Source organism: Microtus ochrogaster, chromosome 4, assembly GCF_000317375.1.
Source record: "Microtus ochrogaster isolate Prairie Vole_2 chromosome 4, MicOch1.0, whole genome shotgun sequence".
NCBI classification, from domain to species: Eukaryota; Metazoa; Chordata; class Mammalia; order Rodentia; family Cricetidae; genus Microtus; species Microtus ochrogaster.
The window spans coordinates 47,112,626-47,135,449 of record NC_022011.1 but is presented as its reverse complement, the minus strand read 5'-3'; the positions used below and the strand labels follow the sequence as shown (position 1 = coordinate 47,135,449).

At 43.1% G+C, this 22,824-nt stretch overlaps 1 protein-coding gene across 6 annotated transcripts in view; it reads left to right on the top strand.

Annotated features, from left to right (window-relative positions):
- The first annotated feature begins 275 nt into the window (after window positions 1-275).
- The window catches only part of Sptan1 (spectrin alpha, non-erythrocytic 1), a 72,847-nt gene continuing 50,298 nt past the window's right edge, over window positions 276-22,824 (top strand). For 5 of the 6 annotated variants that reach the window (XM_026790095.1, XM_026790093.1, XM_026790080.1 and 2 more), the window contains exons 1-4: window positions 13,883-14,122; window positions 16,527-16,652; window positions 20,072-20,212; window positions 20,534-20,680. In XM_026790095.1, the coding sequence (XP_026645896.1) occupies window positions 13,886-14,122; window positions 16,527-16,652; window positions 20,072-20,212; window positions 20,534-20,680 (651 nt within the window). In that variant the 5' untranslated portion in view covers window positions 13,883-13,885. Of the gene's footprint in view, window positions 386-13,882; window positions 14,123-16,526; window positions 16,653-20,071; window positions 20,213-20,533; window positions 20,681-22,824 lie in introns of those variants that run through there. The other variant, XM_005346158.2, reaches the window with a different exon arrangement.

The following is a 22,824-nucleotide window of genomic DNA, read 5'->3' as shown; positions in this document are numbered from 1 at the left end:
GAGGCGGCGACACCTCTGCGCCGCGCCCCGCACCCCTCGCGCGCGCGCCCCCGAGCTCCCCTAGCTCCGCCGCCCTTTGGTTGTTTATCCCCACCCCCACTACCCCGCACCGCTGCCACGGCTTCTTCCGGATGCGCTCGGCCCTTTCCGCATAGCAGCCGAGCGGCGAGTCCCACCCCTCGCGTCGCCAACTCGGGAGCTTCCCTCGAGCTCGCGCTCGGCCGCCGCGGGGGCGCGCGCGGTCGCCTATAAAAGCCCGGGCGCGCGCGCGTCATCGCCACTATCCGCTGCAGAGCGAAAGGCGTGAGGCAGAGGCCGCGGCGGCGCATCTTTTTCCTCAGCAGCCCACAGCGCGGCGACCCACGCCCCTCACCCCCGGGAGCCGGTGAGAAAGGGCGGCGGGAGGGAAGGGAAGGGCCGAGGTCAGCCGAGCACCGGGACGGTGCGGACAGGTGAGCCGTGTGGCCTCACAGGCGGCTCCGTGGGCCGCCGCCTTTGTGGCGCGTGGGTTGCGGGGCGAGGCGTAGCCGGGCGGCGACCTGGAATGTCACGAGCTGGGGCAGGCGCGAGGGCCCCTCCCTGTGCCCGCGGCCCCACCCGTCACGGCAGGTGGTGGGGGGTTGGTCCTCGAGCACCCACCCGCGAGCGCCCCCCGCGCCCCCCTGCGCCCGCACCATGGATGCCCGCACCCCTTGGAGGAGGACGGGCTAGCGTCTGCAGTGAAGGGCTCTCTGACCTTAATTTCATCCTGTGCGGCGGTCCCGGGTCCTCCGGCAGCAGGAAAGTCTCCTTTTTCTTTCCTGGTAATAAATGTCTTTTCTCTCCAGTGCTGACCTGCTCCTGTACAGTTGTTAGATGCGGCGCCGCTTGGTAGGAGATCCAAATCCAATAAATAACTTAGTAGCTCACAGTTTTTTTATTTATTTTTTTTTATTGTGAGACTGTATTTTGTTTTGCTTTTAAGTCTAAGTTAATATATTTTTTTGTTAGATTTTACCACCGTGTCAGTGTGGAGTGATAGTCTTTTGTCTGAACCTGTCCTTGCAAATTTGATGAAATGCTTCTCAATGAAAAATTTTATTTTAAAAGTCTCTTAGGTACTGGAATTACATATTTATATAAAACAAGTGGACCTCGGTGTAAGTCAGGTTCGATGTGTTTTAAATGAATTGTCTTTACAGCTGGGGTGACAGAATTTTTAGCTGTTACAGTTACAGAGTCCTTTTGACCTCCCCCCTCCCAAAAAAAAAAAATCTCTCCAAGCTCTTACTATGTAGCCTAGGCTGGCTTGGAATTCTCTGACTAGCCCAGGCTGGTCTCAAAGTCAGGTTTTTCCTGCCTCAATTTCCCAAACAATCAGATTTTTATATATAGACCCCAGATATTTTAATTCGTTTGTTCTTTCCTTTGGTATTTTCGAAAAGCTAATCATCACAGCTGTCAAGGAATACGAAGCATTTTCATAATATGTTAAGAAATTGCGTTGTCATAGCAATTGGACTTCAGTGAAACAGAATGTATCAAAGATGGCAGGGTGGGGGTGTCTTGCAGCCAGGAAACGAGGGTTTAAGAATAGCAGCAGCAGCAGTGAGTTGCATGAGCTATTTGAGCCAAGGATCCCACTCATACTAAATGGCTTAGATTTTAAAGGTCAAATTGAAGTCAGAGTTGACCCCCTCCCAAATGTGCTCCACTAAGGTTCCCTGCAGGAAATTAACAATAAGCCTTTTTTAGTAACTGGGCCATTAATTTCTCAAAGGGACCCTCAAAGTGTGTTGGCTGTAATCCAGGGACCTAGATAAAAACGATGGAATGCAAGGCTTGCCCTGTACCAGACAAGTGTGGAACGGTGCTTAGGGACTTGTAGATATGCATTCCCACTCCCTACTTTTTGAGGCAAGGTCTTGATATGTAGCTCTTTCTGGAACTGTGTAATTGGTTGTAGCTGGTCTTGAACTTATTATACTTCTGCCAACAAGTTTGGCTGGCACCAGCCTTGGCTTTTATAGCCCTCTTAAAGAGGAGGCCTTTGCTCTGTTGTCTGGGCTCAGGCTTAAAGCTTCACCCTCAGCTTCCTAAGTAGGGCCTGTGGCAGGCAGCAGCCAGCTATTTTCTGATGGTGCATTTGGCCTTGGCTGTATGTTTTGTAATAATCCAATAATCAGAAAAATCTGATGTCAAGTAGTCTACTGAACAGGTTTAAGTGGGGAGAGCATTATTAAGTGTAGGTTTTAGTTCCCTGAATTAGAATTTTGTATTATTTTCCTTGTCTCCTTTCACCTCAAAGGGTGGGGCCTCTGCGGATATTGAGGAATAGCTCTTAGGATAGCTTCCCCCATCCTCTCTGGGACTTGCAAAGGACAGAGGGTCTGAGGGCAGCCTCCACTCAATGCATCTAGGTCTGCTGCAGCTCATCAGCTGTGGCCTCACAGAGGAATGCCATGTCCGATGGCAAAGGCTGACTCCAGGAATGTGGAGGTCCGCATGGCTGATCTCAGAGCCAGCTGAGTAGAACAGCTGTGCAGTGAGCCAGCACCTTGCCCATCTCTCTTGCACATGCTGCTTATTCTTGCTTTGAGGAGGAAATAATAGTGTTTTGTAAAGGACCTGCACCAACAATGACCTAATGCCTTTACTTAATTACTTTTACTGTGCAAATTTCTAAAATCTACAAGATTCCTTTTTCATCATAATGTGGATGGAAAGATGCCAAATTTATTTTTAAAAGAGCACTCAGTATTAAAAATCAGGTACTTAGCACTTGGGAGGCAGAGGCAGGCGGAGCTCTGTGAGTTCGAGACCAGCCTGGTCTACAGATCTAGTTCCAGGACAGGCTCCAAAGCCACAGAGAAACCCTGTCTCGAAAAAACAAAACAAAACAAAAAAAATCAGGTGCTTAAAAATTGGGTGCTTGGCAGTGGTGGCACACACCTTTATTCCCAGCACTCGGGAGGCAGACACAGGTGACTCTCTGAGTTCGAAGCCAGCTTGGACTAAATAGTGAGTTCCAGGACAGCCAGAGCTTCATAAGGAAACCTTGTCTTGAAAACCAAAATATAAAATAAAATTAAAAAAGTCAATACTTGGGCAAACTGAGGCCTGAAAGAGCGTGTGACTCGGCCAAGGCAGCACATTCAGGTCATGGTAATTGTCCAGACATCGGAGCCTTGATGATTCTCTTTGCTGCGGTTCAGATTCCTGGTGGGATTTGGATACTGGGGAAATGTTTGCTGTTAATGTTGACCTGTTTTCACAGACCTGTTCCCTTTACTTTGAAGTGACTCTGTCCCACTTGCCCTTAGAAGTGTTATCTTGCTCTTCCCCTCCCTCTTTAGACTCCACATTCCTCCATCATGTTGTCATCGTTTCGTAAACGCAGAGTCCAGGTATTTGACTAGCATGCAGATAATGTGTTGCCTTTCGGGTTTTTTGCCTGGCTTGCAGTGAAGACATACTGATGTCTAAGGTTGAATGATCCAAAAAGGAGAAGCCCTTGTCCGCATGACCTTTCTGTTAGGTAGAAAGGTTAGTGACAGTCTGGTTGGGATTTCTGGTTTCATGATTGGAAGTGTCAGTATGTTCACTCTAAAATTTCCAAAGCCTGCTGTTCTCTACCTTTCTGATATCTTTTAAGGCATGAATATATTCGTTTCTTATTGCCATCCTTGTGTTTGCATGTGATGTTTGCTGATCTTAAATGATGGCTGCTTGGTTCCGAAGAACCAAGGGAATAATTTACTTTACATATTTAAAAATTACCTGAAAACATAAATACTGTTTTTAGTTTGACAAGTGCTGTAACCTGAGTTTGTCTCCTTTTCCATTGACTTAGCTCTGTCATAATCCCTGTGATCAAATCTTTTTTTTTTTTTTGGGTGATCAAATCTTTAAAACGAACACTCTAGCCAGGTGTGGTGGCGCACACTTTTAATCCCAGCACTTGGGAGGCAGAGGCAGGCATCTGAGTTAGAGGACAGCCAGGGCTTCAGAAAAACCCTGTCTTTTAAAACCAGAAGACACAAAAACAACACTCTGTTTTATGTGTAGTGTTACAGATTTGCTAAAATTGATCCCTTTTCAAAAAAAAAAACTGCATAAAATGATCTTGATATCCTAAAATGAGAGTTAAAAATTACAGACTTTTCTTGTGATTATAGCTGCTAAATCTAAGACAGGCCTTTTTATAAATGAAACTGTTAGTTACCTAAGGCTTATAGTCTTTTCCTGTCTTGAATCTTAATATATTGCACTTAAACCCTTTTCATCTGAATTTTGCAGGTTGAAAGGTAAGTAGCAGCAAGATAGTATGTGGGGAGCATCAGAAGTAAGTTGCCCAGCACTGCTCTGCATTTCTGGGTTTTGATGCAATGCAGTTTGAATCTCTTGCTTTCTTGAAGCTAAGACCTGCTCACCTCTGCAGAATTATGCTAACAAGCTGAATTAATCAATTTGAAGGCTGACATGCAGAGCCACAATCTTGACTGGAATGTGGTTGAAACAAAGAGATTGCCGGAAATCTTGTTTATGTACTATTTACTGCTCTGCTTACCATCCTGTCCGCTACTAAAACCTGTAGCTAAGCTGGTTGTGAGTTGGTTTGTTTGATCTGAGAATCATCTAGTACACGGTTTTTTGTGGGTGCTAACCAATTCTTTGGTAGTTTGTTCTCAGGCAAGCCATTTCACATCTGTGGATGTATTCCTCTTGCTTTGCAAATCTGAGATTCACTATGTGCTGGCCTCATAAGCCACAGAGAGAAGGTATTGTCGGTTCTGCACATTTGAGCTCTGACTAAGCAACAAAACCCAAACTGATAAATTGTTCTGTGACCTTTGCCTTGGGTGATGTTTACAAATTTTTCCATAGAGCCAACTGATCGTTTTTTTCTGTGAGTCCCTAAAATGCCTTTCTCGCAAAAGAGAACAGCTGGTGTCCAGCCTGAAAATCAACGTTCATTTTATAGTGTTCCAAGTCCTCTGGCCTTCAGGACATTCAGTGTGCTGCAGTGGATTTAAACGCAAGCAAAAGCCAAGATTCCTTTCATATTACTTTACTTTTTCTTTTCTTTTGAAGTATAGAAAGACAAGTAATTGAATTGTTCGACCCTATGAAATGTGGTTACGGCTGTCCTAAACCACTCACTTACAGGTGCCAGATTTGCGGAATCTAAAACATTTGACCTTTGGTTTGAAAATGTTTTCATCCGTAGTCTTGTTACTTAACCCACTGTCTCTCCATGCTCCCAGTATAGATATATAGTGGCATGTAACTGCTTATAAATTAAGTGAAGGCATTTTAAAATTCCCCAAGTACCAAGAAGGGTCTCAAACAGCTGTTTTGTGGCATTTGGCTGTCCTGACAAAATACTCGTGTAAGTTTGTTTAGGGATCCAGTTCAGTATAGAATGTGTACAAGTTTATATTATGCATGAGGAAACATTCTTTGACTTCCTGTATCTTTGGAAATTCATTTAGAAAATTTCAGTTAGAAATTTCTAGTTAGACTTCATGCCTTTAGACCTGGAGCTGGATATAAAGCTCAGCGAGTAAGAGCATTGGCTGTGGTTCAGAGCACCCAGACAGCTCACATTTGTCTGTAACTCCAGTTCCAGGGTTTCTGACAGCCTCACACAGACAAACATGCAGGCACACCCCAATGAACATAGAATAAAAATAAGAATTGTAAAAGGAAAGAATCAACTAGATCTGGCAGTATTGCAAGAATGCTGACAAGTGCTTTTGTTTATTACAGTAGAGGGCATGGCTGTAATTCTTTTTTGATCCCCTCAAGTCAGCTTGCTGAAGGATGGGGCTATTGTTTTGACTGCTGTCCTTATGAAGAGCCCACATTTCCATCTTCTCTAACATTTGTAAAACTATGAAATTTTTCACAGAGAACCCCTGTGTCAAAAAACAAAACAAACTTTTCTTAAAAGTTACCTTAAATGTAACAGTTGTTGCTGTTGTTGTTTTTGAGACAGGATTTCACTATGTAGCACTGGCTGTTCTGGAACTCACTCTGTAGACCAGGCTGACCTTGAACTAAGAGATCTGCCTGCCTCTGCCTCTGAATTAAATTTTGGAATTTAATTCTGTAATTAAAGGTGTCATCGTCCCCAGCTAAATATAACATTGTCCTTAAACCCACAAAGAATACATTTAACCCTGATTTCCCCTCGTTTATTCTTTGTGTACATGGACCTGAATAACAAAAATCAAAGTTGATTGGCAGCATGGAGATAAGCTGCCGGTTGTTGACTCTGAGGCAGTCCCCTGTTGTGGTTTTAGGCGGTTAGTATGGCCGACAGATAGGCTGGTAGGTTTGGAGATTGTTTTTTAATGGCATATTTCCCAGATTCTTCCTGCCCAGTGATTTAAAGGTGTTAATCTCATTAGTTTAAGTGCAGCCTGGAACATTCTCTGGAGTATGCCTTATCAGGCTGCTGCATATTGCCAGGGTAGGGGTGGGGTTCTTTCAGAATGCACCTTCAGTCATGGATAGAATGTAGTACACACAGGCAGGGTCCCAAAAACTCCATTAACTTTGACGTAATATTGGGTGAGAGGTTATATATCTTTGAGTAACAGTTTTTGATTGTATTTATGAAAGTTTATTTTCTTCATGTTGTATGAAAATGTTCCTTTTAGGAGTGAAAAGAAAATGGAGTTCTTGCAGCTAAATAACATCTAATAGGTTAAGAGAATAATAATCTCCTGTAATCATACAAATCTGCAGTGGGAGCGAGGTGGTGTCCAACTCTGCAGAGAGCCGGTTGTGCTTGGCAGAGGTCCCACCTTCTGACGTCAGCTGATGTACTGCAGGAAAGAAAAGTCTATTATTGCCTGACCAAAGTACTTGGTATAGAATTGACTCTTTCTACTTCACTGGGTCCACAAAGAGAGCCTTTTAGGTTGGGTAACTTTAGTGGGTCCTCTCTGGATGTCTCTTTGCTTTGGTAGGGGCAGTTTGCTAAAAAGCAGGCTGAGCCCATGCAGAGAGACTGGAGTGGAATCTTGAGTATTGTCCATCAGACAGGGTTGCTTCCTGATGTGTTCCCACTCCACATCTATACTAGAGCTTGAACATAGGGCCTTGCACATTGACAGGGAAGTACTCTACCAGTAAGAGCTGCCTCTTCTAGAAGACCCACCACCATAAGTTTTGAGACAGGATCTCAACAAGTTTCAGACTAGCCTTGAACTTACTCTGAGATACTTTGGCCTCACCCTCTGGAGTAGCTGGATCTGTAGTTCTGAGCTACAAGGCTCAGCTCCTATTGTGGTGGCTTAGGGATTTTCCTGCAGCTAAAGGAGTTTTAAAACATGGTGGGTTCTGTAATAGGAGACAGGACAGGCACCATACACTTAAGTCCAGAACTCTTCAGTGTGGTTACTGTTTCAGGTTATAGCTCTTACCTTCCTCCTCTGGGGTGGAAATGGTTATAAGAAAATTTTGTAAGCAAGCAAATTAAGTACAGCATTTCTGATGGTTTCCCTTGTTTTCGTTGTTGTTTTTTTTTTTTTTTTATAAAGAGAGATTTTTTTATATTTATTTTATTTATTTATTATGTATACAATATTCTGTCTGTGTGTATGCCTACAGGCCGGAAGAGGGCACCAGACCTCATTACAGATGGTTGTGAGCCACCATGTGGTTGCCGGGAATTGAACTCAGGACCTTTGGAAGAGCAGGCAATGCTCTTAACCACTGAGCCATCTCTCCAGCCCCCTCGTTGTTGTTTTTGATACAGCTGTCTGTCCTGGAATTCAGTCTGTAGACCAAGCTGGCCTTGGACTACCTGATTCTGCCTCCTGCAGGCAGGGATTAAAAGTGTGTACCGTTCCTACCTGGCTTTTTCTTTTTCTTTTTTTCCTTTACAGTTTCCTGTGGATGAGAACAAGGACAATGCATAAATAAATCATCCTTTTGTTTTTGTTTTATTTATTTGACGAGGGTCTCACTGGGTAGCCCAGACTGGCCTCCAACTGGAAAAATCCTACCTTAGTCTCCCTGGTGTTAGATCATAGGCATGTGTCAACAGTTCAGCTAGCTATTAATTTTAAGGATTTTTGAAGTTCATTTTAAGAATTGATGTACCTTGCTGAGTTGTTTCCTAACGTCGGCCTGTGCTGGTGAACAGAGCAGCTGCCTCCTCAGGGAACGTTTGGTGCCGCCCATCTGAGACGGTGATCTGGATCTCCTAGGGTGATACCTGGTTGGATGTCTTTAGTCAGTGTACTATTTGTCATTCTTGTCACCAGTCTAGCATTCACCAGAGGAGACTCCCAGACTCAGAATGTAGAGAAAGAAGCTGGGCGGTGGTGGCACACACCTTTGATCCCAGCACTTGAGAGGCAGAGGTAGGCTGAATGAGTCCTCTTGAGTTCAAGGCCAGCCTGGTCTGCGGAGGAAGTTTGAGGCCAGCCAGAACTATTACACAGAAAAACCCTGTCTCAAAAAACCAAAAAAGAAATATATATATGTGTATGTATATATATATATATATATATATATATATATATAGAGAGAGAGAGAGAGAGAGAGAGCGCCATTATCCTACCCTCCCCACTCCTTGCAAATGAATTTGTGTATTTTCTTGGTCATTTAGTCAATAATCATATTCATTTCTATGTATATCTATTTGTTTTGAGACCTAGTCTCACTATGTAGTCATGGCTGGCCTAGAACTTGCTGTATATTGACCGTTCTGGCCTTAAATCTCAAGATCCTTCTGCAGTGTTGGGATCAAAGTCATATTCCACCACACCTGGCTTAAAAGTTTTTTTTCTTTTTTTAAAAAATAAGTGATATATATATTGTTCTGCTTGCATGTGTGCCTGCATGCCAGAAGAGGGCACCAGATCTCATCAGAGATGGTTGTGAGCCGATATGTGGTTGCTGGAATTGAACTCAGGACTTTGAAAGAACAGTCAGTGCTCTTAACTGCTGAGCCATCTCTCAAGCCCCCAAGTTTTATTTTTTAAAATTACCTTTCTTGCTGGGGGATGGTGTCTCATGCCTTTAATCCCAGCACTAGGGAGGCAGAGGCAGGAGGATCTTTGTGAGTTTGAAGCCAGCCTGGTCTACAAGAGCAAGTTATAGGACAGGCTCCAAAGCTGCAGAGAAACCCTATTTCAAAAAACCAAAAAATGCCTTTCTTACCATTTTAAATGTTTGGAAAGCCCCTTGTTACCATACCAAGAGAGTCAATAAACATGTACAGAAGAACACACTGATTTTATGAAGAACATAAAAAAGGTAAGGATAATGTCCACGGGCATTTGTCCAACTTCTAAGAGGTGGTGTCAAACTTAAAGAGTTATATGGTAGCTTACCACCCACTTTTATAGCTTGCTTCCTCAATTTAGGAATTGAAAAGAAAAATTAGTCCAGCAAAGGGAAACCATTCCCAACTGACATTTCAGGTTGGATCCCTAAATTGTCTACTGAAGATGAGCTTTTCCTTCCCAGTGATCTCTGGGTTTCTGTCTGCCATGAATTGCTATCCTGTCTACCCTCTGCAGAGCACGATGTTGGGACCCAGCAAGAATGCCCTATGTACATAAATATTTCCTGTTGTCACGAGCAGTTAGGCTAAAGGAAATCAGGTAGAACTGTGCTGACAGAGCAGCCTGTTCCTAAGTGCATGTCACAGATTGGCCAGCAGCTTATTTACCGAAGGTGTTTTTCTAATTTTGATACAGAGCAGTGTATAGACAAATCATAGACCAGGATTCCACACACAAAAACACGAGGAACCCTCTCAGTATTGACAGTTCTTAGCTGCTTCACTTCACAGACCAGAGGAAAGCAGGACACAGGCTGAACAAACGTTCTTAATGCCCTTTACACCAGAGTAAGGCTTACAGGCATTAGGTGTCTCTGGCTAATCAGGAGGGGGTAGGTAGAAATCTTTAGTGCATCTGCAGGTATGGCTGCAACAGAGGACAGGGAGCAGGACTTAGAGTTTACTCAATTTCAGTGTGTCTTGGGATATGTGTAGGACATACCAGGGAAAGAAGGGATGGAACATTGTAGGCAGAATTATGTACAGGCCAGGCATGTCTAATTCCAGGGAGGAGGATTAAATGTTAAACATCATTTTCAGCTACATAGGGAGTTCAAAGAAAAAAGTGTGCAAGACTTAGCGTTTCATAGAGAATCATGTTTTAGGAAGGGACTCATTTATGATTAGGGAGGTGGCTCAGAAGGTAAAGTTTTTGTAATGCAATCCAGGCATAGCAGTGTGCTTCTATGGCTCAGATGGGGAAGAAGGGGAGCCCTGATGAGTAGCCAAGCCAAATCAGTAAGCTCCAAGTTCAGTGAGGAAGACTCTGTGCAGAAAATAAGGTAAGAGGGGACTCTAGGAGTGATAATGTTAAGAGCTGTGGTATAACATTTACCTCTCTCCCTCCCTTTTTCCACCACCATCCCACAATAATAATACATATTTAAAGATTATTATTACACATATATATTTGTGTGTCTAAGGATGCTCATGTGCCACCATGTATGTGAAGGTCAGCAGACAACTTGTGAAAGTGGGTTTTCTTCTTCCAACATGAATCCTGAGAACCAACTCTGATTATCAGTCTTGACCGCAAGTGCCTTTACCAGCTGAGCCATCTCACATGCTGGATTTCTTAAAAAACATAGAGAACGGTGTCTGACAGACTCTTGTACCTGCAGGCTCATGCAACACACAGAGCTGGAGAAGTGACTCTGGTGGGGTGCTTTCTTAGTATTCAAGAAGTCCTGAGTTAGATGCCCAGTACCACTGAAAATAGAGGGGGAAAAGCTTGGGAAATCAATCAAAATAACTACTTCCATAGACTATAATTTGAAAGACAAGGTGCTTGAGTTAAAATCACCCCAGGTCGCAGGGCAGCAGTAGCACGTGTCTTCAATCCCAGCACTTGGGAGGCAGAAGCAGGCCAGTCTCTGAGTTCTAGGCCAGCCTTGTTGACTGAGGTTTCTGTCATGCCTAGTTTTTAAGTCCCAAAGAAATCACACAGAGGTCTACATTAATTAAAATTAACTGATTGGCCTGTTAGCTTAGGTTTTTTATTAACTCATAACTTTTATTAGCCTATGATTTTTGTTTGTGTTAGCCATGTGTCTTGGTTCCTTTTTTTGGTGAGGCAGTCACACATTGCTTGTTCTCTGTCTGGGTGATGACTATAGACTGAACCTTTCCTCTTCCCAGAATTCTCCTGTTCTTGCCCCTACTATACTTCCTGCCTGGCTACCAGCCAATCAACATTTTATTAAAATACAATTGACAGGGTACAGACCATTGTTCTACAGCACCCCCCCCCCTTTTTAAAAAAAAAAAAAGAAACCAGCAACAACTCTGAATCCAATCTCCTTTTCCCCTTTGTTTAGCTTTTCTCCTGATACCATAACAACTTGTAACCAACATTTTAAGCAAAGACAAATATCCATAATTTTTGGGGGAATGTGGGCATAGTTTTTTAGGCTTCTTCCTGCTGATTGGGGCCACAGATATTCTTACAGGGACCTAAAGAAAATTTTAAATTATGGTCAAGTCTTGACTGGAATATTCTGTAAGGCTTGATCATCTGAAAACGTTGGCTCTTAACCTCTGAGCCGTCTCTGCAAATCAAGAATTCTTATTTGCATTTTGAAACATCTTTCTGTATAACTCAGGCTGCCCTTGAAGTCTCCATTCTCTTACCTCAGCCTACTGAGAGAGATTCTGTTGGTGGTGTTAGGAATCAGTTGATTGATGGGTATATGTGCTAAAGACAGTAATTGTAGAGTGGGAAAGGTTACCTGCCATTCCTTAGCCACTCTAAGCATAGTAGGAAAGGTAGCTTGTAACAGGGTCATGTACTGCTGAATTTAGAATTTTAGAAGCTGCAGTCCTTAAACTGAGTAGAGGACAGAATGGTTTCTTCTCTCTGATGCTGGGGAGGAAACTGATGGCCTTGTGCATGCCAGCCGCTGTGCTGGTCTATATTCCACCCTGACTTCTTGATAAGATCTAAGTAGCATAATCTTCATTTCTTACATAATAAGTCAAGTTCTCTTTTTTTTTTTTTTTTTTTTTTTTTTTTTTTTTTTTGGTTTTTCGAGACAGGGTTTCTCTGTGGCTTTGGAGCCTGTCCTGGAACTAGCTCTGTAGACCAGGCTGGTCTCGAACTCACAGAGATCCGCCTGCCTCTGCCTCCCGAGTGCTGGGATTAAAGGCGTGCGCCACTATCGCCCAGCTCAAGTTCTCTTCTTGACATAAAATTTGGCAAAACTGCTTAGAAAACTACATATTTAACATTAGGGTTTAATGCTACAAGGAAAACCCCACTGTTATATCAACCTTTGTAGTTTATGTAAAACTGCTGAACCTACACAGCCTCCCTCCTTTCCAAAGCCACTGATAGAAGGAGGAGAGGTTGAGCCAGGCCTGTTGACCCAGGTTTGTGATTCTCAGCTATGGGTCACTGAGGCAGAAAGATTTCAGGTTCAAGACCAGTCTGGGAAACCTAGTAAGACATGGACCCAGTAAAATGAAAAAGAACTGTAAATGTAGCTCTTGGAACATGGTGGCCTCACATGCATGATGTGCTTGAGTTAAATCCCTGGTGTGCACACTCGTGTGTACCCCCACCTCCGCACTTCTGCACCTGCATAAGCAAATGGTCATACAGCTCCGTCTCCCAATACACCGTGATGTGATTTTCACTCAGATGACAAGACCTGTCACTGTCCACCTGAAGACTTGCTTAGCTGACATTTCAGAGTAACAGAATTCAGCTGCTTTGTCTAGGTAGAGTCATCCTTTTGTTGACTAACATCAGAGGTGGGAAGATAAAGAGGAAAGCTGGTTTAAATAAGAGTAAATTGGGGGTGGGAAATGCATCTGACTTGTTTAAGTGCTTGCTTTGCATCCAAGAGACCCTGGGTTTGACTCAGCGCAGCATAAAACCTGGCGTTCATGGAACATAATTGTAATTCTAGCACTTAAGAGAGAAGGGTCAGTAGTTCAAGGTTATCTGTAACTATATAACAAGTGGCCAGTCTGTGGCCAGTCTATGATACACGAGACCTTGTCAAAAAAAAGTCATTCATATCTCATACCTTTACATGATAAATGCAAAAGCAAGATGAAAGAATTGTTTTAAAGTGAATTTATCAATAATCCTTCAAATACCAGTGCTTGCTTTGAATCTTGAAGCCCCTGTAGAAGTATTATAAATGTAATTCTCCCATTTATCACTTTCACTTTTCATTGTCATCAAGACCACCATCCTTGGGCTGGAGAGATGGCTCAGTGGTTAGAGTACTGGCTGTTCTTCCAGAGGTTCAGAGTTGAGTTCCCAGCATCCACGTATAGTTCACAGCTATCCATAATGTTATCTGAAAGCACCTTCTGCTGTGCAGGCGCACATGTAGATAGAGCATCATATATAAATAAATAAATAGATCTTGAAAACAACAACATCAACAAAAATTGCCATCTGAGGGGCCAGAGTAGGTAGGTAGGTGTTGGGAGAAAATAACTTGGCAATTCTCAACCTGTAGGTCACAACCCCTTTGGGGGTTGAATGAACCTTTCACAGGGGCCACCCTAAACCATTGGAAAACACAAATACTTGCTTTACAATTCATAACAGTAACAAAGTTACAGTTGTGAAGTAGCAATGAAAATAACTTTATGGTTGGGGGTTACCACAACATGAACTGTGTTGGGCCACAGCATTAGGAAGGTTGAGAACCACTGAATTAGCTGTTCATTAAGGCTTCATCCCTAGAAAGGGCTACTTCATAATTCATTTGTTGGGATTTTCTGATTCTTTCCATCAGAGAGCCTAATCCATTTCTTATTTCATGGAACTTATTTCAAGGCATTCTGTCTTTTCAGAAAATGGATCCAAGTGGGGTCAAAGTGCTGGAAACAGCAGAGGACATCCAGGAGAGACGGCAGCAGGTCCTGGATCGGTACCACCGCTTCAAGGAGCTCTCTACCTTGCGGCGGCAGAAGCTAGAAGATTCCTATCGGTTCCAGTTTTTTCAAAGAGATGCTGAGGAACTGGAGAAGTGGATTCAGGAGAAACTTCAAGTTGCATCTGATGAGAACTACAAAGACCCAACCAACTTGCAGGTATGTCTGAGCTCTTAGAGATTCTTGCATCTCAGAAGTCAGGGGACCAAAAAAGATAGAGTAGCTTGAAGAATGTAGGTCAGATACAAAGACCAACTCTGCTCTGAGAAGAACCTAGCATATATGGTAGAGGCATAGCTTGCAGGCACGATGTCTTCTGCATGTGTGAGAACCAGTAGTTCTCAACCTTCCTAATGCTGATACCTTTAATATAGTTCCTCATGTTGTGGTGACTCCCAAACATTAAATTATTTCGTTGCATTTCATAACTATAACTTTGCTACTATTATGAATTGTAATGTAAACCAGGTGGTGGTGGTGCACTCCTTTAATCCTAGACCTTGAGAGGCAGAGGCAGGCAGATCTCAATGAATTCAAGGCCAGTCTGGTCTACAGAGTGTGTTCCAAAACATCCAGGACTGTTATACAGAGATACTCTTGTCTTGAAATAAAAAAAAAAAACCGCAAATGATTTGTAATGTAAATATCTGTGTTTTCTGATGTTAGGCGACCCCTCTGTAAGGGTTGTTTGAACCCCACAGGTTGAGAACCGCTGCTTTAAGCTGTTAGCTCTTAAACTCAAAGCCGCTGGAATTTTTTTTTTAAACCCAGCCAGATACTGACACACATTTACTTTATTTTATTAAAGATTTATTTATTTAGTGTGTGTACAGTGTTCTGCCTGCATGTACACCTGCAGGCCAGAAGAGGACACCAGGTCTCATTACAGATGTTTGCCAACCACCATGTGGTTCTGGGAATTCAACTCAGAATCTTTGGGAGAGCAGTGCTCTTAACTGTTGAACCATCTCTCCAGCCCTGCCACTGGAATTCTTGATATTTCCAAGAAAAGTCTTGGTGATTATTTTGGATTGTGTTTTGTTTTTGAGACAGGATCTTTACTCTACAGCCCTAGGACTAGGCTAGCCTCAAACTCACAGAGATCTACCTGACTGTGTGGGTCTTGCTCTGCAGCCCTAGCTGACTTAACATGTAGACTGGGCTAGCTTCAGACTCACAGATCTACCTTCCTGCCTCCTGTGTGCTTAAATTAATGCACCACCATGCCCAGCTGGACTGTTCTGAGAAGGCATGCTAACAGTATTGTTGCTACCAAAAATAAGTAGTTATGGGCTAGAGAAATGGCTAAGTGGTTAAGAACATGCACTGCTACTGCGGTGGTTATGGGTTTGGTTCCCAGCATCCATATCAGGTGTCTTACAGCCTTCTGTAACTCCAGTTTCAGGGGCTGTCATGCCTCTATGGCCTCTGAGCACCTACATATATATGGCATACATCCTCACAGACACAGATATATGAATAAATGGTTTTTGTTTTGTTTTTGGGGTTTTTTTGTTGTTTGTTTTATTTTGTTTTTTCAAGACACGGTTTCTCTGTAGCTTTGGAGCCTATCCTGGAACTTGATCTGTAGACCAGGCTGGCCTGGAACTCAGAGGTTCGCCTGTCTCTACCTCCCAAATGCTGGGATTAAAGGCGGGAGCCACTACCTCCTGGCAATACATGTTTTTTAAAAAGAAAGAAAAAAATGGAATGGGTTTTGCAAGATGGTTCAGTGCATAAAGACGCATACTGTTACGCCTGGTGACTTGAGTTCCATCCTAAGACCCATGTGGTGAAGGAGAGAACATGTGCCATAGCATGTGCATGCTTGCACATATACACAGACCTGAAAAATAAATGTACTTAAAAATTAAAGAGAAGCCGGGTGCACGCCTTTAATCCCAGCACTCGGGAGGCAGAGGCAGGCGGATCTCTGTGAGTTCGAGACCAGCTTGGTCTACAAGAGCTAGTTCCAGGACAAGCTCCAGAACCACAGAGAAACCTTGTCTCGAAAAACTACAAAAAAATAAAAAAAATAAAAAAAAAATAGAGCCAGGCGGTGGTGGTGCACACCTTTAATCCTAGCACTTGGGAGGCAGAGGCAGGTGGATCTCTGTGAGTTTGAGGCCAGACTGGTGTATATAGTAAGTTCCAGAACAGTCAGGGCTATACAGAGAAACCCTGTCTTGAGGGAAAGAAGAAAGAAAAAAAATTAAATAGAATGTAAGCAGGGTTTTGTTGTGGCTTCTAAAACAAGTGGAATGTGTATGATACTGTGAGCATGGTCCTGTTTTTCTAGAAAGGATTAGATGTTCTGGATAAAATTTGAAATATAATAATATAATAAAATTTGAAATTTTATTATATTATTGTATTCTGAATTATCTTCTACCTGCAAAGTTGAATGTGCTCACAGGCCAGTGTGGTAGAAATGTAGTCTTTGTATTTGAGTAGTTGCCTCCCTCGCTAGAGGAAATGGGACTGAGGACAGGGGATCTTTGGGATAGGAACAAAGCGAGTGCCTTGTGGTAACACTTGGGGCTCACTTGTGTTGTACTACCAGGGAAAGCTTCAGAAGCACCAAGCCTTTGAAGCTGAAGTACAGGCCAACTCAGGAGCCATCGTCAAGCTGGATGAGACAGGAAACCTGATGATCTCAGAAGGACATTTTGCGTCTGAAACCATCCGGGTAAGTAAGAATTCTACTTGGTCAGAAAGCTTCACTTGCAGGAGCAGGGTAGGAGGAAGCTCGACTTGTCCAAGAAATCTACAAACCAGGTATTGTTATGATTGAGAGCATGACTGAAAACTAGTGTATGTAGTGAGGAACAGGATTCTTGGAGTAGAGAGAGTTAGCATTTGTTCATACGTTAAGGAAGATTGCTTCCATGTCAACTAACTCTAATATTTCAGAGGATAATTAGTAACTTTGAGACTGGTATCTTCAAACTTTGGGCCCACTTATTTTGGAGTTGAGAAGATAGTTTTCTATGCTTTGTTAACAGTACTATAGTATTGAGGGAAAATGCCCTATTCTTATTGCCCTGCTGAGTTTCATAAACAGATACTTTTATCTAGTTGATCTTTGATAGACTTATTTAAATTTTAATTTGTGTGTAATTACAGGTGTTTGTGCATGTATGTATGCATGAACACTCAGAGGCCCAAAGAAGAGTGTTGGATCCCTTGAAGCAGGAGTTAGTGGTGTTTGTAAGCTGCCTCATGTGGGTACTGAACTCAGGTCTCTAAGAAAGGGTGTACACTAACTACTGAGCCATCTCATCATTCCTTTGATACACTTCTCGTTTGTCTACATGTTTTGCTTGTTTATTTCTTTGTGTTAGGCTCTAGGTATATAAAACAAGCTGTACTTAAACTGGATCCTCTTGTCTCAGCCGCCCAAACGTTGTAGTGTGTGTTACCTCATCCAACCTTTTATTTGGTTGTCTCAAAAGCCACCTTGCATTGAAGGCACAGCCTTTCCTAGGACTTTTTTGTCAGGCATTCTTGAAGATGAAGGCAAAGCAATCAGCCTCAGCCAGGGGTACTCCACCCCAACCCCGCCTTGCTTCAGTATCTGTTTTGAATGAGCTAGGAGCCAGGCTGGTGGTTTTACAGCATTAAACATTTGTACCGTATTTGCTCTGCTGGTGTCTATCTGCTGTGGGTATTCTAAAATGGACCAGCCTATCTGCCTACTTACTGAATCTAGGCTTTTGTTTGGTGGGTTAGGTTTGGTTTTTGGTTTATTTTTGTTTTTTCCAAGACAACGTTTCTTTGTGTAGCCCTGACTGTCCTGGAACTCACTTTATAGGCCATACTGGCCTAGAATTCACAGAGATCTACCTGCCTCTGCCTGCTTCCTGTGTGCTGGGGTAAAAGGCATGGGCTGAATCTAGGCTTTAGATTAGGAACTGTTAAAATTGTTATTAGTAGTGTTTGTAAGAAAAGTTAGTGCCGGGGCTGGAGAGATGGCTCAGTGGTTAAGAGCATTGCCTGTTCTTCCAAAGGTCCTGAGTTCAATTCCCAGCAACCACATGGTGGCTCACAACCATCTGTAATGAGGTCTGGTGCCCTCTTCTGGCCTGCAGACATACACACAGACAGAACATTGTATACATAATAAATACTTAAGAAAAACAAACAAAAATAAATAAAAATTCCTAAACTTAAAAAAAAAAAGAAAAGAAAAGTTAGTGCCAGTCGTCCAATAACCAGCTGTTTAATTTTGAATTCCTTTGACTAATGTAATCTCTTAATTAAATACATTGTTTTTAATATAGTCCTGTAGTAAATAAAGTCTGTTGTCTTCTTACTACTTCATAGAAATTTCCCTGAGATATACGGGACTATGTAGTATAACCCAGCCACAGGTAGACCTGAGAGGAACAGACCAAGTGTTTGACTTTGGGGATTCATCTTGGGAGAGGACCCAGAGCTGAGTTCATTTGTGCCCCATTTGGAGAGTTTATCAAAGCAGCTTTATATATACTGCCAACTAGCATTTGGAGTAACCTTCCCAAAGTCCCATAGGTGAGAAGTAGAATTTCACTGTGTTGTTCCCAATCTGTATCCCATGCCTGTCTTTTCCTAATGTTTCCTGTATCTGCATCTCCGAAAGCTCCCACTGCTGACTCACGGCCTGAGTCATAGCCAGACTTTCTTTCCCACCCTGAGTTCTGCAGCTTCCCTATCTGCTCTTCTTCCTGGACTGCAGGCAGCCTCTGAGTAGCTGGGTCCTCTCTGACTTGCAGGGCTGGGAAAATTGTGCCAATATCTGAGTCATGATGACCTGACTGCGTGAAAAGGAAATTTGTGTGACTGACAGTGGACTTGAGGGTGAGATCTGGCCAGTGTCTGTAGCCCCATTCTTAAGCAAAGAGTTCTATCATCTTGTATTTGAGCTCATACTTCCCATAGTGACCCTGACCTGCCTTGGCAGTTTATTTGTCCCCAAAGTTAGCAGTTTAGTTTGACAGATAGCGTTAGCACAAAGGAAAATGGGTGGAGTAGAAGACTGTGTCTGTGTCCTGTGTAACCTGTCTTGTCATCGGTTTAGACTTTCACACCATACCGGACAGCTTGGCGCCCCATAGTTACGGCCACCCACATTGGGTCTCATATCCGAGTAGGTGGAGTATTGACTTGTTGTCATGGCGCTGTGCAGTGAAGTGTGTGAGCTCTTCTTTCCTCACAGCTTTCTCTCTGCTGATGAAACTTTCATGCCTGCTTGTAAAAGACTCCACCCATGCTGACTGTTGCCCCTGGCTTTCAAAGTTTTGTTTTGTTTTGTTCTCTTGATGAGAGTAATAACATCTCAACATGGGTGGATCCCAGATTTCATTTTCGTTTGTGTTTGAACCTGTGTGGTTATACCTTTGCCTGTCATTGTTACCCAGAAACTCCCAGTGTCTTGGGGATAAGCATAATCAAGGCCCTAAGGTAAAGTCAAGTACCAGAGACAGCACACAGGCTGAAATAGTTTTCTTGACTTCCCTCATTTTCAGGTCCTTTCTAGGTCTGTGCTGTGAACACCCAGTGATGCTGGGAAGCGAATACTTCATGAACTATGGCTGCATGAAGTATTCACTTCATGCAGATGTGTAGATGAGGTTTGAACTTAGCTTGAGATGTCATGTTCAACAACGGTCACTGTAAGGCCTCCAGAGCCTTTTCTCTGAAGAGTTATTTGAGAGTTGATGGTGTTCTATTACTGTAATCCAAAGATTTCACATTGTAGTTCTCTTTAAATGACATTTTATAGTTGTATGAGAGAGTTGCAAGAGAGGAATGTGTACCACAGCACACATGCAGAGGTCTTAGGACAATTTTTAGGAATCTGTTCTCCTTTAGCTGTGGCCTCTGGGAATTTAGTTAGCTCCTCAGACTTGAGTGGCAAGAGCCTTTACCAACTGAACCAGCCCACTGGCTTTTTTATTTCTGTTTTGGAGACAGGGTTTCTTTGTGTAGCCCTCGCTGTCCTGGAACTCACTATGGAGAACAGGCTGGCCTCAGACACAGAAATCTGCCTGCCTCTTCCTCCGGGGTACTGGGATTAAAGGCATGTACCACCATCCCTGGCTTAAACGTCTGACTTTTAACCTCCAGACACGTTTGACGGAGCTTCACCGCCAGTGGGAGTTGCTTTTGGAGAAGATGCGGGAGAAGGGAATTAAACTGCTGCAGGCACAGAAGCTGGTGCAGTATTTGCGGGAGTGTGAGGATGTAATGGACTGGATCAATGACAAGGTATGCTTTGAGGGCAGGTATACTAGGCTCCCCTAAGAGGAAGGAGCCTCCCTGTGATCTGCCTTGAGAGGCAGTGTTAATGCAGTTGGAACCCTAGCTTAGATGGAGGGTAGGAGCGGGAGACTGTCTCAGCTGCTCTCTAGGAACCTTTGATTTTGTAACCCTGAAGCCTAGGGTCTCTGGGAAGAACACTGTTAGAGGACAGAAGTAAAAGACTGCATAGAGAATTGTCCAGTAAAGTGATGTGGCCTCGTCCCTAATGTATCTTCTTCATTAATTGACTGTGTGCCTGTGTCTCAAGCTGGTTCTCTCCCTGAATAGGAAGCAATTGTGACTTCTGAGGAGCTAGGCCAGGATCTGGAACATGTGGAAGTCCTGCAGAAGAAATTTGAAGAGTTTCAGACTGATCTGGCTGCTCATGAGGAAAGAGTTAATGAAGTAAACCAGTTTGCTGCCAAACTCATCCAGGTGAGAAGCAGATTGATGTGTGCTCCTCACAGTGCATTCAGGAGGATGTTTTTGGCAGCCTTAGTTTAATTTTATATGTGAATATTTTGCTTGTATATATGTATGTGCACTATGCGTTTGCCTGGTGCCTGGAGAGACTAAAAGGATGTCAGATCCCATGGGATTACAGTTAGAGATGTTTGTGAGCTGCCATGTGGGTCTTCTGCAACCTCTGGGCTGGCTGACACTGCCTGATCCCTAATTACCTAATTATTATTACTTCTCTTTCTCCTCCTCCTCCTCCTCCTCCTCTTCCTCCTCCTCCTATTTATTTATTTATTTATTTACTTACTTACTTACTTATTTTTTTTTAAATATTTATTTATTTATTATTTATACAATAGTCTGTCTGTGTGTATGCCTGCAGGCCAGAAGAGGGCACCAGACCCCATTACAGATGGTTGTGAGCCATCATGTGGTTGCTGGGAATTGAACTCAGGACCTTTGGAAGAGCAGACAATGCTCTTAACCTCTGAGCCATCTCTCCAGCCCTTACTTACTTATTTTTGAGATAGGTCTCTTTGTTTTTAGTCCTGGCTATTCTGGAGCTCTGTGTGTAGACCAGGCTTACCTCCAACTCACAGAGATCCTCCTGCCTCCTCCTGAATGCACTATCGCACTCAACTGAGATCCCTAATTTCTAACGAGCAGATTTTTATAAGTATCTTAAAAGTTTTGTCTAATGTACATAAAACCTCATTCTGATTGCTTCTAAATGAGAGCATGGTTTTACCTTGTGGCCCTGGGTAGGAAGGACAGAGTTCATTTGATTTCTTTACTCCATCCACTTTTGGGCCGGGTTGGATGAACTTTTATTTGGCTTCTAAAACTTGTTTCTGGGTTTTCTCAGACTTTGGACCAGAGTGTGGTAGTAAATGCCTACTAATTCGGGCAGTATTGATGGCTCTTACTTCTTTCCCACTGAAGTTTTTCTGGGTCTGGGGGTGTCCTGAAGGACTCTCCACTGGTAGCTCTGGAGCTCATTAGAGGGGACAAAGACAGCTATGTGTGGTGACATCTGTTTCCCAGTACTGGGATGCTGAGGCTGGAAGATTGCAGGTTCAAGGCTAGCCACCTTGTCTCAGAACCCAAAAGGAAAACAAGGTGGGTGGAATGGGTAAAACCACCTATCCTACTATCTGCATGAGTGCTGTTTTCATCCCCCATATTCTACTACACTAGGGTTCAGTATGTTCTGAAGATATCTAGTAAATGGAAGCAAAACATTTTGCTTTGGGGGTCTGGAGGGTGTCTTTTGGAGGGGTTCAGATTTTAAATTTCCAGGTATTTAGGGGCCAATACATTTTTTCATTTTTTTTTTAAGTCAGTGTTTGAGAGGACAGGCAGGACTGCTCAGTAATATCTGTCCTTCTAGAAAGCCAGTGTCATCTTCAAGTCACAAGCCATTTTTCAAAGTTATGCTGGATAAGAGCAGTCAAGCCAAGCCCCCGCATACTCTATCTGACCTCTTCATGTGTTTTGGTTTTTTTTTTTTTTTTTTTGGTTTTTCGAGACAGGGTTTCTCTGTGGTTTTTTGGAGCCTGTCCTGGAACTAGTTCTTGTAGACCAGGCAGGTCTCGAACTCAGAGAGATCCGCCTGCCTCTGCCTCCTGAGTGCTGGGATTAAAGGCGTGCACCACCAATGCCCAGTGTTTACATGTTCTTTTTAACTAAGAGAAAACAATGCATTGGAATGTAATTGGTGGGGAAGAGTCAGGCTAACAGGATGTCGCCTGTCTACTTTGAGGAATAAGTTAAATTTTGGCCACTAAGAACCAAGAATCTTGGAAAGAGTACTTAACTGTTCACAGACACCTGAAATGCTGGGTTTTTAAGCACTTGAGGTAGATGGTACATTGCTGAAGTTGCACTAAGTTGGACTCAGTGTGTCTTTTTTTTTTATTTTCTAGAATTACTTTGTGCATTTTTGCCTGCATGTATGTGTGTGTGCCACACGTATTCCTGATTCCCATGAAGGTCAAAGGAAGGTGTTGGATCCTATGGAATTGTAGTTAGAGATAGTTATGAACCCTACTATGTTGGTGCTGGTCCTTTGCAAGACTGACAAGGGCTATTTTTTTTTTTTTTTTTTTTTTTTTTTTTTT